The sequence below is a fragment of the Myotis davidii genome, unplaced genomic scaffold, assembly GCF_000327345.1.
Source record: "Myotis davidii unplaced genomic scaffold, ASM32734v1 scaffold425, whole genome shotgun sequence".
Classification (NCBI taxonomy): Eukaryota; Metazoa; Chordata; class Mammalia; order Chiroptera; family Vespertilionidae; genus Myotis; species Myotis davidii.
Genome location: NW_006296413.1, coordinates 262775 through 276116, shown reverse-complemented (window position 1 = coordinate 276116; position 13342 = coordinate 262775). Strand labels below are relative to the sequence as shown.

The following is a 13342-nucleotide window of genomic DNA, read 5'->3' as shown; positions in this document are numbered from 1 at the left end:
TATTCTTAGCTGTATTTTTCATTTCCTGTTCCATTCTGTCTCCCTTTAAAGTGTGGTAACAAGTTCACTTTTGAGAGTGAACTGCACCTGTGTCTACTTGTTTTTAATATATCCTGGAAGCATAGTTGATAGATGTGTACAGAAAAGAAATCTGAATGGAAGGTTTTTATATAAACAGAATCTGAAAGGTTTACTTTGATATAATGTAACTAACTATTTGCTTATTTCCAATTGAGTGAAAATATTCCCTAAAATAACTTTCACCAAGGAGACTTTTTTTTGTTGGTTGTATTGCTAGTTTTTGTTGTGGTTTTGTTTTTGCGAAGTGTTGGCTACAAATTTAATGCTTTGGTCTTTTGTCCCTGTTTATTATGAGGTAATATTTTTGAGATTTTCTTTAGGTAAAAAATATGTTTTTCTGTCTTTAAAGGCTTTTGCTTTTTTGTTGTTATTTTCACTTACTACTTCTTGTAGGTCTTTTTAAATCTTCCGTACTGATCACATTTTCATACGTGTGTCTTTAAAACGATGTCTTTTAGTTGATTTTTAAAAAATATGTTTTTATTGATTTGAGAGAGAGAGAGGAAAGGAGAAGGTGAGAAAAATGTTGATGTGAGAGAGAGAGAGACATCAATTGGCTGCCTCCTGCTGGGGATGGAGCCTGCAACCTGGCATGTGCCCTGACTGGGAATTGAACCCATAACCTTTTGGTATATGAGATGATGCTCTTAAAGCCACCCTGGCCAGGGCTTAGAAATTCCTATCTGTGAGTTTCATCATCTCTGCTTCTGAATCTGTTTTTATGGGTGCAGGTACCACAGAACTTGGCTGGAGATCCTGGCTAGAGATCCTGGCTAGGCTGCTGATCAACTGAACGCTGTCTCCGTGTCATTCCTTCTTCGCCGACTCCGTCCATACCTTTGGGGACCCCTGGACCTACTGGGGTTGGACCCCCAACAATCATCTTCAAGAGAAAAAAATCTTGATGGAATTTAATTATTTTTATAAATTATGGATTTGACCCTTAAAAGTTTTCTTTATGAGGGTTAAAATTAAACTTTCTGTAATTAATAAGTCCTTTTTCTCTTTCTTTTGCAGGTATGGCCTCACAAGTCTTGGTCTACCCACCATATGTTTATCAAACTCAGTCAAGTGCCTTTTGTAGTGTGAAGAAACTCAAAGTAGAGCCAAACAGTTGTGTATTCCAGGAAAGAAACTACCCACGGACCTACGTGAATGGTAGAAACATTGGAAATTCTCATCCTCTCACAAAGGGTAGTGTTTTTCAGACAAAGATAGCATTTAACAGACCTCGAGGACACGACTTTTCATTGCAGACAAGTGCTGTGGTTTTTAAAAACACTGCGGGTGCTACAAAGGTAATAGCAGCTCAGGCGCAGCAAGCTCAAGTGGAGGCACCTCCGATTGGGGCGTGGAGACCTAGGTTACATTTCCTAGGAGGCCCTCAGCGATGTGGATTGAAGCGCAAGAGTGAGGAGTTGGATAATCACAGCGCAATGCAGATTGTCGATGAATTGTCCATACTTCCTGCAATGTTGCAAACTAACATGGGAAATCCAGTGACAGTTGTGACAACTACCACAGGAACAAAGCAGAGTTGCACCACTGGAGAAGGTGACTATCAGTTAGTACAGCATGAAGTCTTATGCTCCATGAAAAACACGTATGAAGTCCTCGATTTTCTTGGTCGAGGCACTTTTGGCCAGGTCGTCAAATGCTGGAAAAGAGGAACAAATGAAATCGTAGCAATCAAGATTTTGAAGAATCATCCTTCTTATGCACGTCAAGGGCAGATAGAAGTGAGCATTTTAGCAAGACTCAGTACCGAAAATGCTGATGAGTATAACTTTGTACGAGCTTACGAATGTTTTCAGCACCGTAACCATACTTGTTTAGTCTTTGAGATGCTGGAACAAAACTTGTATGACTTTCTGAAACAAAATAAATTCAGTCCCCTGCCACTAAAAGTAATTCGACCCATTCTTCAACAAGTGGCCACTGCACTGAAAAAGTTGAAAAGTCTTGGTTTAATTCATGCTGATCTCAAACCAGAGAATATTATGTTGGTGGATCCTGTTCGGCAGCCTTACAGGGTTAAAGTAATAGACTTTGGGTCAGCCAGTCACGTGTCGAAGACTGTTTGTTCAACATACCTACAATCTCGGTACTACAGGTAAGTGACAATTTTACTCTTTGGTTATTAAATAAATGTTGAAGTTATGCTAAATGAAATAATTTTGTGTGTATATGTGATGAAAAAAAGACTGCTTCGGATAAATAAAGAAAGCATAAGATCAGTTTAGGTTTGAGTGTCCATTGGTAGATGAATGGGTAAAGAAGATGTCACACACACACACACAAGTGTGCACACAGTGGAATATAATGCAGCATAAAAAATGAAATCTTGCCATTTTCAATTTAATGAAATATAAGATTAGCTTTTAGTTAATTTTGTTCTGGACACGTTATTTTAAAATCTTATTTACCAGCATGAGAATAATAATGGTGTTTCCCCCTGCTCCCCATTATACTCCGTAGATTTTGTCTTAAGAGCTTTCAGTAGTCAGCATCTATCATAATAAAAGCGTAATATGCTAATTATACTGGACAGCTGAATGACCTTCCGGACATCCTTCCGGACAAAGCCGTGGCTGCGAGGGCCGAGGCAACTGCCATGGCTGTGAGGGCCAAGCCCCTTGGATGAATTTCGTGCATTGGGCCTCTAGTATTATATAAAACCCCAGGCTCCATCTGCTTGGGCTGTATATTTAGTTTGTTAGTGAATGACTTCATTTTCTTTAAGTCCTGCATTATTCTGCATATCAGATTTAGTCCATGTGAAACATAGATTCCTTTTCTTTATTTGAAATCTTTTGGATCAGAGTAGGAAAAAAAAAAGCTTTATTTAATTTTTATACTTGACATTATCTTTTTATAAAATGTTTCAAGAGAGTAAAGGAAATCCTTTACAAAGCAATCTAAAATGCTGTATATCTTATGATACTTGTTTCTGCTAGCATTAGACCTTTGCACAAATGTTAGGCTCTGTTGGCAATGAAAAAAAAAAAGCTATGAATAATTGCTAAGTATAATTAGTAGTTTCTAATTTGTTTATATGTATTTTTTCAAGTAAATAGTTCACCTGAATTTCGGAAGCTATACAATTGCGATGCTAACTTATAGATTCTGTGTCTAGAGTTAGAAAAAAGTGAAGTTTTTATTTGTAATAAACAAAAACTAGTGCTAGCATTTTGTTTGATGTTACCTGATGTTGATTGATTAAAAACAATGGGAAAAAACACACAAAAAGTTTGAAATGGGCTTTCTGTCAATTAAATACAAGAATTTGAAGAGTTAGTAAACATTAAGCTAGATTGGTGAAAATGTAGTATATCCCTTAGGTACTATTTTAATATGTAGTATAATTTTGCATGAAAAGCACATAACTATTATTTTTAAAATATTTTTTGTAGTTTATATTTGAAAACATTGCCAAATCTGGCTTAATTTATGAGTGAGGTTATTTATAAATCTGGTTTGGCAATAAATGGAAGTGTCTTATTCTTGATTTTTTTTTTTACTCTTTGTTAAAAATATATTGTATTTGAAAAATGAAAGGAGGAAGTGGAAACTTACCAAATTAAATATTTTTTGAGCTAATCACAGTAGGAACACATATACCCCAGGTTCCAAGGTAAATTATTTGTGTTTAAACACAGGTTCATGTGTTCTTTTATTTCTTTGAACTGTGCAACACAGAAATGTAGTAGGGATATCTTAAAATAGACAGGGGACAGTGGCCAGAAATTGTTGACTACTATAGATGGTGAGGCTGTCTAGCTCTTGTGGTGATAGAAGCCAGAAGTACATGCTAAGGGCATTGATTTGCTCAAGGTCAGCATGTTCTAAATTCAGCTGCTTGAGTGTGGTTTTTGTCAAGAACACATAGGGCTGTTGAATGCATAAAAGGTTTTAGCAGCAGAAGGTGCTGTATTTATGAGGTGTGGTGGCAACATTCAGGTCATGAATATCTTTTTTCTTTTTTTTTTAAATATAGATTTTAGCTTGTGGTTCTGAGTCATTTCAGAATATAGAGACAAAGTGGGCTATAAAGTAAGCTGTTATATTCTTTGCTACTGTACTAATACTATGTAATTTATCATCAACTGTTGAAGTAAAAAAATGTGTTCTATTTTGCATGTAATAGCTAACAGAAAGGCATGTAAAGGCTGATCAGTTTTTTTTTAGGGCATTCTCACCCCCTCATGCCTTTTCAGATCCTTAAGTTTCAAAGACAGTGTTTCTGTAATAAAATAAAGGTACATAGAATGACCTCCCCCGCCAAAGTAATAACTGATATTTTATACAGAGTTACTTTATAAATAGAAATAACTATATACATAACCTGCATCATTTTTCCAAGTGATTTTACGTATATTTCCTGCTCTGTTTCTCATGTCTCATCCTGGGAGTTGTGTAAGACAATTGGTGGAATTCCTATTTAATAAGTAGAAAACTGAGGCTTATACAAGCAGACAGGTCCAAACTCACGCTCACAATTTTTGTTGAGCCCTTTTTGTTTGCTGGCACTGTGCTAGGTGCTAAGGGTACAGTGGTGATTAAAACATGATTTTATCACTTAATGGAAAACAATAGTTTGTCTCAAAATGCTAGGGAATTGGTGTGTGCACAGTACTATGGCCACCCAGAGGAGGGCCTTTAGCCCAATCTGAGGGTTCAGAGAAGGCTTTTGGGGAGAGATCACTCCTAAATGAGCCTCCAGAGGGGAAATATGATTGACTAGTCTTTTTTTTTTTTTAATCCTTATTGGAGGATATGTTTTTATTGATTTTTAGAGAGAGAAGGGGAGAGAGAGAGAAAGAAAAAGAAACACCCATTTGTTGTTCCACTTATTTATGCATCTACTGGTTGATTCTTGTATGTGCCCTGATTGGAGAAGGAACCCGAAATCTTGGTTTATGGGGACCATGCTCTAATCAACCAAGGTACCTGTCCAGGGCTCCTTTTTCCTTTATTTATTTATTTAAAAATATTTTTGTTGATTTCAGAGAGGAAGGAAAGGGAATCATTGATTGGCTGCCTCTTGCGTGCCCTCTACTGGGGATTGAGCCTGCAACCTGTGCATGTATCTCACTGGGGAATCGAACCATGACCTCCTGGTCCATAGGTTGATGCTCAACCATTGAGGCACACTAACTTTTTCCCTTATAATGCCTTTTCTGATACTGGGAAACTTGACTCTCATTATCCACATATGTTACTTATTTGCTCGATTCTAGAATACATTTAAAGTAGTTTTGAAATTGCTAACCTATACCACTGCTAATTTGCCAACTAGAGTACATTTATTTATAGTTCTTTTAGCCTCTTAGCCTTAGACTTGGAGTATGTGGTCATACTGTTGTGTTGATCAGAATTATTTAGGTTAGTTCTTCCCCAAGCCTCTTCTTACCCACCTTCAGTATGATTATGTTATTTATTTAAAATATAATTAAGTTCATTTATTTGTACTTCATTCTGGGTCCCCCATGCGTTTATTTATTTGATTATGTGAAACATTAACATGGATCTAAAAATAAGAACTATACCAAAAGGTTATCTCAGAAGTGTGACATCCCCTTGCCCCCATCCATTCCACAGCATTCCTACCCAACCCATTTTGGTAACCTTTCATTAGTTGTCTTCTGTTGTCAAAAAAGTTACATCTTGATTTCAAATGGATTAGTCTTCATTGTCAAGACTTGTCTCTCTCTCTCTCTCTCTCTCTCTCTCTCTCTCTCTCTCTCTCTCAGTGTGTGTGTGTGTTGCCTGTTCATGTCCTTTGCCCATTTTTCTACTAAGAGTTTGGTTCTTCGTCCCTCAAAATTTTTAAACATATTTTTAAAATAAATTTTTATTGATTTCAGAGAGAAAGGGAGAGGGAGAAAGAGAAACATCAACGATGAAAGAGAATCATTGATCAGCTGCTTCCTGGGGATCGAGCCCACAATGGGACATGTGTCTTGAATGGAAATTGAACCCTGACCTCCTGGTTCATAAGTCGGTGCTCAACCACTGAGCTAGACAAGCTGATCCTGCTTATACCCATGAGTACCTAAGGTATTTAAGGTGGGGAGTACTTGATATAATAGGTAATGGATATTTTTGTGATGTTACTTTTTGTGACCTTAAATTTAAAGAAATAAATACTTTTTTTTTAGTAAACACATATATTATGGAGCTGTATTTTACCCAATAAATGTTCTATTACAAAAGTGAATGAATGAATGAGTGTGTTGCCCTGGCTAGGTGACTCAGTTGGTTGAGCATTGTCCTGTGCACAAAAAGGTGGCGGGTTTAATTTCTGGTCAGGGCACATTCCTAGGTTGTGTGTTTGACCCCCAGTGGGACATATATGAGAGGCAACCAATCAATGTTTCTCTCTCCCCCTTTCTCTAAAATTAATAAAAACATATCCATGGGTGAGGATTAAAGAAAAGTGAGTTTTGTTAATTCTGTAGATTGTAGATGTGAAATATGTAATATATGTAATGCCATATAAACTGGGCTGATTTGCAATTTTATAATACGTTTGAAGGACTATATTCTAGAATTGCTTATAACTTAAATAGTTATTCATAGGTTAAAAGAATCATTTTTGTGATTTTTTTTTTACATTGAGTAAAAGCCTAGACTTTTAGATGTTATCAGTGTTTTTCCTTGAACAACATGGCTATGTCTTTGAGGTGCATATGTTCTCATGAATGTACTTTAATGTACTTTAATGACATCATGGATTAGATGTCAGTCCTTACCTCATACACTTCAGAATGTAAGTGCCTGTTTGTTTCTGAATCTTTAGCATTTTCCTGTGAATGGAATTCAGCACCTTGGATGTTATTCACAGAGTGCCTGCCGCCATGGAAGAGTGCCAGTTCAGTGGCCAGTGAATAATTTAGGCGTCAGCTGGTATGATGAGATTGTATTACTTAGGAGAGAGAATCTAATATGTGTTAAACTTTGACATTAAAATAACAAATGTTTCTTTTGAGAGAAAACACTGAATTAAAAAAATTTTTGAATATACTCCAAAACCAGTGTACTAGATGAAAAATGGTTTTATTTAATGTTTTTAAAATTGTAATAGAGAATGTTCACTGTAAGAAAAATTTAATGATAGAGAAGGCTAGGAAGTAAAGCAGGAATAATTTCCTCTTTATATTGTGGTTGTGTTTTATAATTTTTTAATAATGTATTTTATATTTTATTTAAACAGTCCTCTCTGATGTACATTTCCTTGGTTTTCTGATAATGCCACAGGGAACCTTCTTGTATGCCTTGGGCATTTAGGTACATTTTCACATTTCCAGGACAATTGTTAGGTCAAAGGATACATACATTTCGCTGATGGCTGCTGCTAAGTTTCCTTCCAAAAATGTACTAATCCAGTTTATAATCTCACTAGTAGTGTGTGAAAAGGTACTTTTCTTCACACTGTTGTCTTTAAATAGGCAAAAAATAAAATAAAGTTTTAATTTTTTCATCACTCTGCACTACATTTAAAATTTTTAAATTGAATTTATTGGGGTGACTTGCTAATAAATTATATAGGTTTTAAATATACAGTTCTATAATACATCATCTGTATATATTGTATTATGTGTTCACCACCCAAAGTCAAGTCTCCTTCCATCACTATTTATCCCTCTTTACCCTTTTCTACCTCCCCCAACCCCTTGTCTTCTCTGTCATAGGTTATATTGGTAGGTGCTTTTCTTATGTGAAAAATGAGAATGTAAAAATGAACAGAGTTCATATAATAGTAACACTTATACTGCTTAGTACTAGTCACTGTACTAGAAATATTTCATAATTACCCTTTACCCATGATAAGTAATGACATTATCTTTATTTACAAATAGGGAATTTGAGATACGGTAAGCAACTTGCCCAGAGATACACAGCTAATAGATTGCAGAGTATGTTTTGAGCTCAGTTCTGCTTCCCTACTTTACCATGGTCTTCCTCCAGCGATTTCCCCTCATCTTTCTGAAGCTCTTCTCCTGAATGACACTGATGTCATGTTTGTTAATCACCAGATTTGATGGATTATTTTTTGAAGTCCCCATCTGGCTGGACCTCTCTCATTCAGCTTGTGTTAGTGCTTCATTTTAATGAAACTTTCTTTGCTAAGATGTTTTTCTGTTGTCTTAGTGTTTTACCTTTCACATTTAGATCTGCCATCCATCTGAAATTGATTTTTGCATGCGGTATGAGGTAGGGATTAAGGCACTTTTTTTTCTCATATGGATATCCCTTAACTGAGCACCATATATTTATTATTTTACTCCATGGTTGTGACAGCTTCATCAAACGAGGTGACCTTATATGTGTGGGTCCATATTTGGACACTGTTATTCATTGTTTTGTCTATTTCTTTAATTGAATTTATTGGGATGACATTGGTTAATAAAATTATATAGGTTTCAGGTATATAATTTTTCAGTACATCTCTGTATATTGCGTTGTTTGTTTACCACCCCAAGTCAAGTCTCCTTCCATCACCATTTATCCCCCCTTCATTTTGTCTATTCTTAACACCAGTATCACAGTGTCATTAGCATAATTGACAGTATAGGTCCTTCTACTTGTTCTTCAAAGTACTGCTTCTGGTCCTTTGCACTTCTAGAAAAAAAGCTGACAACCTTTTTTTGTTGTTGTTAATCCTCATCTAAGGATATTTTTCCATTGATTTTTAGGGAGAGTGGAAGAGAGAGGGAAAGACAGAGAGAAACATCGATGTGAGAGAAACACATGGATTGGTTGCCTCCTGCAAGAGCCCTGATCAGGGCCTGGGCTGGGGAGGAGCCTACAACAAAGGTACATGCCCTTGACCGGAATTGAACCCGGGACCTTTTGGTCCAAAGGCTAATGCTCCACCCACTGAGCCAAACCAGATAGGGTCCAACAACTTATTTTTTAAGTAGGTTGTCCTCTAGGTATACTTTGGGCATTATTTTTTTTTCAACATTTTAAAGATGTTATTCTACTGCATTCTAGCTTCCATTATATGTATAGAAAATTGACTTCTTGCCCTAGCCGGTTTGGCTCAGTGGATAGAGCGTCAGCCTGCGGACTGAAGGGTCCCAGGTTCGATTCTGGCCAAGGGGGCATGCAGGAGGCAGCTGATCAATGATTCTCTCTCATCATTGATGTTTCTGTCTCTCCTCCCTTCCTCTCTAAAATCAATGAAGAAATATATATTTTTTAAAAACAGAAAATTGACTTCTTTGATGTTAACATGTTCTTTTTCTCTTCTCTGACTGCATTTAAGTTTTTTCTTTGTGTTCAGTTTAATCAGTGGACTTCGTGTCTAAGGGTGTGTGTGCGTGTGTGTGTGTGTGTGTGTGTGTGTGTGTGTGTGTGTGTCTGTGTCTGTGTGTCTGTTAAATGCGCTTGGCCTATTTTTAAATACCACCCTCCTCAATATTTTGCTGTGAAACTTTTCAAAGTTACAACTTACTTTAAAGGATTGTACAGTGAACATGCACTCACTACCTGGATTCTACAATTAACATTTTGCTACTTTGGCTTTATCATAGATATCTCTCCATTTATCATTTCATCTTTATTTGATGAGGTAATTCAGAGTAAATTTGTGGGTATCAGTACACTGTGGTATGAAACACTTAAGCATGTCTTTCACAAAGTAGTTCAGTGTTTATTTATTGTTCTTTTTTTGGAATTATATTTTATATACAGTGAAATGCAAGTTCAGTGAGTTTTGGCAAATGCCATACACCTCTGTATCCCAAAGTTCTATCAAGATATAACATTATCACCTGGCCAGTGTGGCTCGGTTGGTGAGTGTCATACCATGCAATAGGAAGTCGCTGGTTGGATTCCTGGTCAGGGCATATGCCAAGTTGCAGGCTCTATCCCCAGTAGGGGGTGTGCAGGAGGCAGCTGATGGATGTTTTTCTCACCCGTGGTTCTAGCTCTTCCTCTCTTTGAAGTCAATAAAAACATGTATTTTTTAAAAAGATGCAACATTACCATCACCCTAGGGCAGGGGTCCTCAGACTACGGCCCGCGGCCACATGTAGATACAAATACTGTATTTGATCCCGTTTTGTTTTTTTACTTCAAAATAAGATATGTGCAGTGTGCATAGGAATTTGTTCATAGTTTTTTGTTAAAACTATAGTCTGGCCCTCCAACGGTCTGAGGGACAGTGAACTGGCCCCCTGTTTAAAAAGTTTGAGGACCCCTGCTCTAGAGAGTTCCCTCATGTCCCTTCCCATTCAGTGCTAGTCTGTCCCTCTCGCCCCTTCCTTATGTAATTACTGATCTGAGTTTTTAACCACATTATTTTTTCCTATTCCAGAATTTCATGTAAATGTAATGATACAGCGTGTACTATTCTGTTTAAGTTTTATTTCTTTCAACATAGTAGTTTTATGACATTAATATTTTGTTTCAGTAGATCATTTTTATTTTCGTTTTTATTGCTGAGTAATTTTTCTGGCACAAGAAGATTTTTAGGCTCACCTTATACTTTCCCTGCCTCAACCGTAAAACCAGCCATTTCTCCAAGGAGCCTTAGTAGGGCAATGGTATCTAGAAATCAAGAATTTGTTGTTTTAAAATGCAGATTCCATATATCCTAAGAAACCCAAAGTACCAATCAGAAAGAATGTATGCACCCCTGTGTTCATAGCAGCACAGTTTACAATAGCTAAGATCTGGAAACAGCCCAAGCGCCCATCAGTAGATGAGTGGATAAAAAAGCGGTGGTACATGTATACCATGCAATACTAGGCAGCCGTAAAAAAGAAGAATCTCTTACCGTTTGAGACAGCATGGAGGGACCTGGAGAGGATCATGCTAAGTGATATAAGTCAGAGAAAGACAAGTATCACATGATCGCATTCATATTTGGAATCTAAGTAACAAAATAAACTGATGAACAGAGTGGATCCAGAGACATGGAAGCATGGAACAGAGTGGGGAATCTCAGAGGGAAGGCGGTGGTTGGGGGGTAATCAACCAAAGACCTTATATGCATATATTCATAACCCATGAACACAGATAATAGGGTGGTGAAGGCCTGGGGGGAGGGCAGGGGGGGTTAATGGGATAAAAGAGGACATATGCAATACTTTCAAAATAAATAAAATAAAATGTAGATTCCAGTTTTATAGTGAAATTTCCTAGCATTTCATCTACTTTCTTGAACATTGAACATTGGACATTGCTGTGCAAAGAACTCTGGGTGATAGTACCTTCCTCCAGAGATCATTGTTTTTCATTCTGGAAGCCAGGTGGAGTGTGTGGATCATGTTATTCCAAGTGAGGCTGGTCTATTTCAGTCTGCCCTTGTTCCTAGGGTGTAGGCCTTTGTGGTTTCAGTGGAAAAGCCTGGAGTGTCTGCCAAGGCCCCTCTTCCTTGGCAGGTTCTGAATTCCAGTGTTGTTTTCCCAGCCCAGTGGGACAGTTGCAGGCTCTAGGCCATCACTTTTTGTTCAGCCTCTGTGCCTCACTGTTTGCTGGTGACTACCTCGAGGAAATGTAAGGCTCACTTTAATAAGTTTTCTCTTTACTCTGGGATTTTGTTCCCTTAAGTCCTAGCTGTCGTCTGATCTCTGACTTGACACAGCTTTTTTTTTTTTTAATCAACTTTATTTCTTAGAGCTGTTGAGGTTCACAGCAAAATTGAGCAAAACCCAGAGTTCCATATATATCCCTTCTCCTTCCACACTCATGCAACCTTCCCCATTATTGACATCCCCTACCACAGTGGTAAGTTAGTTATAACTGATGAACCTGCGTTGACTTCATCATTACGACCTATAGGCCATACACACAGCTCCGTGTGTGTGTGTGTGAGAGAGAGAGAGAGAGAGAGAGAGAGAGAGATTGATTTAGCTTTTATAGTTCTTGTTGGGGATATTAGTGTGACACTAGCTACTAAGTAACCTTCCATTTATCTTTTATTAGGCAGAATATAATCCAATATATTTGAAAGCTTCTAAATGAGATTCCTGGCAATTCTTTAGAATGGTTATTTGTTGGGATTATTGGTTCTGGTAGAAAATTACTTAGGGTTAGGTTGAGAGAGAGAGAGAGAGAGAGAGAGAGAGAGAGAGAGAGATTTAGCTTTTATAGTTCTTGCTGGGGATATTAGTGTGACACTAGCTACTAAGTAACCTTCCATTTATCTTTTATTAGGCAGAATATAATCCAATATATTTGAAAGCTTCTAAATGAGATTCCTGGCAATTCTTTAGAATGGTTATTTGTTGGGATTAATGGTTCTGGTAGAAAATTACTTAGGGTTAGGTTGAGAGAATATGTATGTGTGGGTGTTTCATATGTTCATAATCTCTTAAATTCCAATTGTCTAGGTCCAGAAGTTGCCTGTTTTGTAGGTTATCAGATATCTGAGAATTTCATATTAAATGTATATTAAAATGGAATGCATTTTGGGGAGCATTGTGTCTAATTGCATGTTTTGTGTTCATTGAGCACATCTTTAAGGAGTGACTGGTTTGTAAAATACTCTGCCATGGGCTGTATGAAGTCTAAAACCAACTGGGAGGCAGCTCCTGATCTTAAGGACCGTACGTTCTTATTAGATAAGACACGTGCATAAATAGTAACAGGACTGTAGCCTAAATCCAAGTTTTTGTTTTGGCACCATTTTGTTTATCGGCCCTGCAACTTTGGGGTAACCACTCAAGCACTCAATTTCAGATTCTTTTTGGTTGAAATGGAGATTAATTATGTGCCAGGCTCTTTTTACTTTTTTTAAAAAATATATTTTTATTGATTTCAGAGAGGAAGGGACAGGGAGACAGAAACATCAAGGATGAGAGAGAATCATTAATCAGCTGCCTCCTACCCCCGCCCCCCCCGCCCCCCACTGGGGATCAAGCCCGCAACCCAGGCATGTGCCCTTGACTGGAATCGAACCCTGACCCCTTCAGTTTGCAAGCCGATGCTCCACCCACTGAGCCAAATCGAGCAGGGCTTTACTTGTTTTTATTGCTACAATAATCTGGAACCACATGTGTATTCCTCATTTGCAAATGAATGAATAACATGCCTTAAGGCCTAGAGTTTTATAAGTAACTGCCAGAACTGGGTTTTGAATTCACTTTTCTGATAATACAAAGTCTTTCCTTATTTGATTGTACCAGCATATAACAATTTGTTCTGAGAAGTATTGATATTCCTTGAAAAAGTTAATAGTAGTAATATGCTTTCTAATTTACACTTTTAAAAAATTAAGTGTAAGATAGTGCCACTCCTGTGGTAT

General features: G+C 37.3%; 1 protein-coding gene across 7 annotated transcripts in view; it reads left to right on the top strand.

Moving 5' to 3' along the window:
- HIPK3 (homeodomain interacting protein kinase 3) overlaps nucleotides 1–13342 on the top strand; it is a 64669-nt gene that overhangs the window by 20547 nt on the left and 30780 nt on the right. For 5 of the 7 annotated variants that reach the window (XM_006771459.2, XM_015568989.1, XM_015568988.1 and 2 more), the window contains exon 2: nucleotides 1099–2194. In XM_006771459.2, coding sequence (XP_006771522.1) covers nucleotides 1101–2194 — 1094 coding nt within the window. In that variant the 5' untranslated portion in view covers nucleotides 1099–1100. Of the gene's footprint in view, nucleotides 1–1096; nucleotides 2195–13342 lie in introns of those variants that run through there. The other 2 variants (XM_006771456.1, XM_006771458.1) reach the window with 2 other exon arrangements.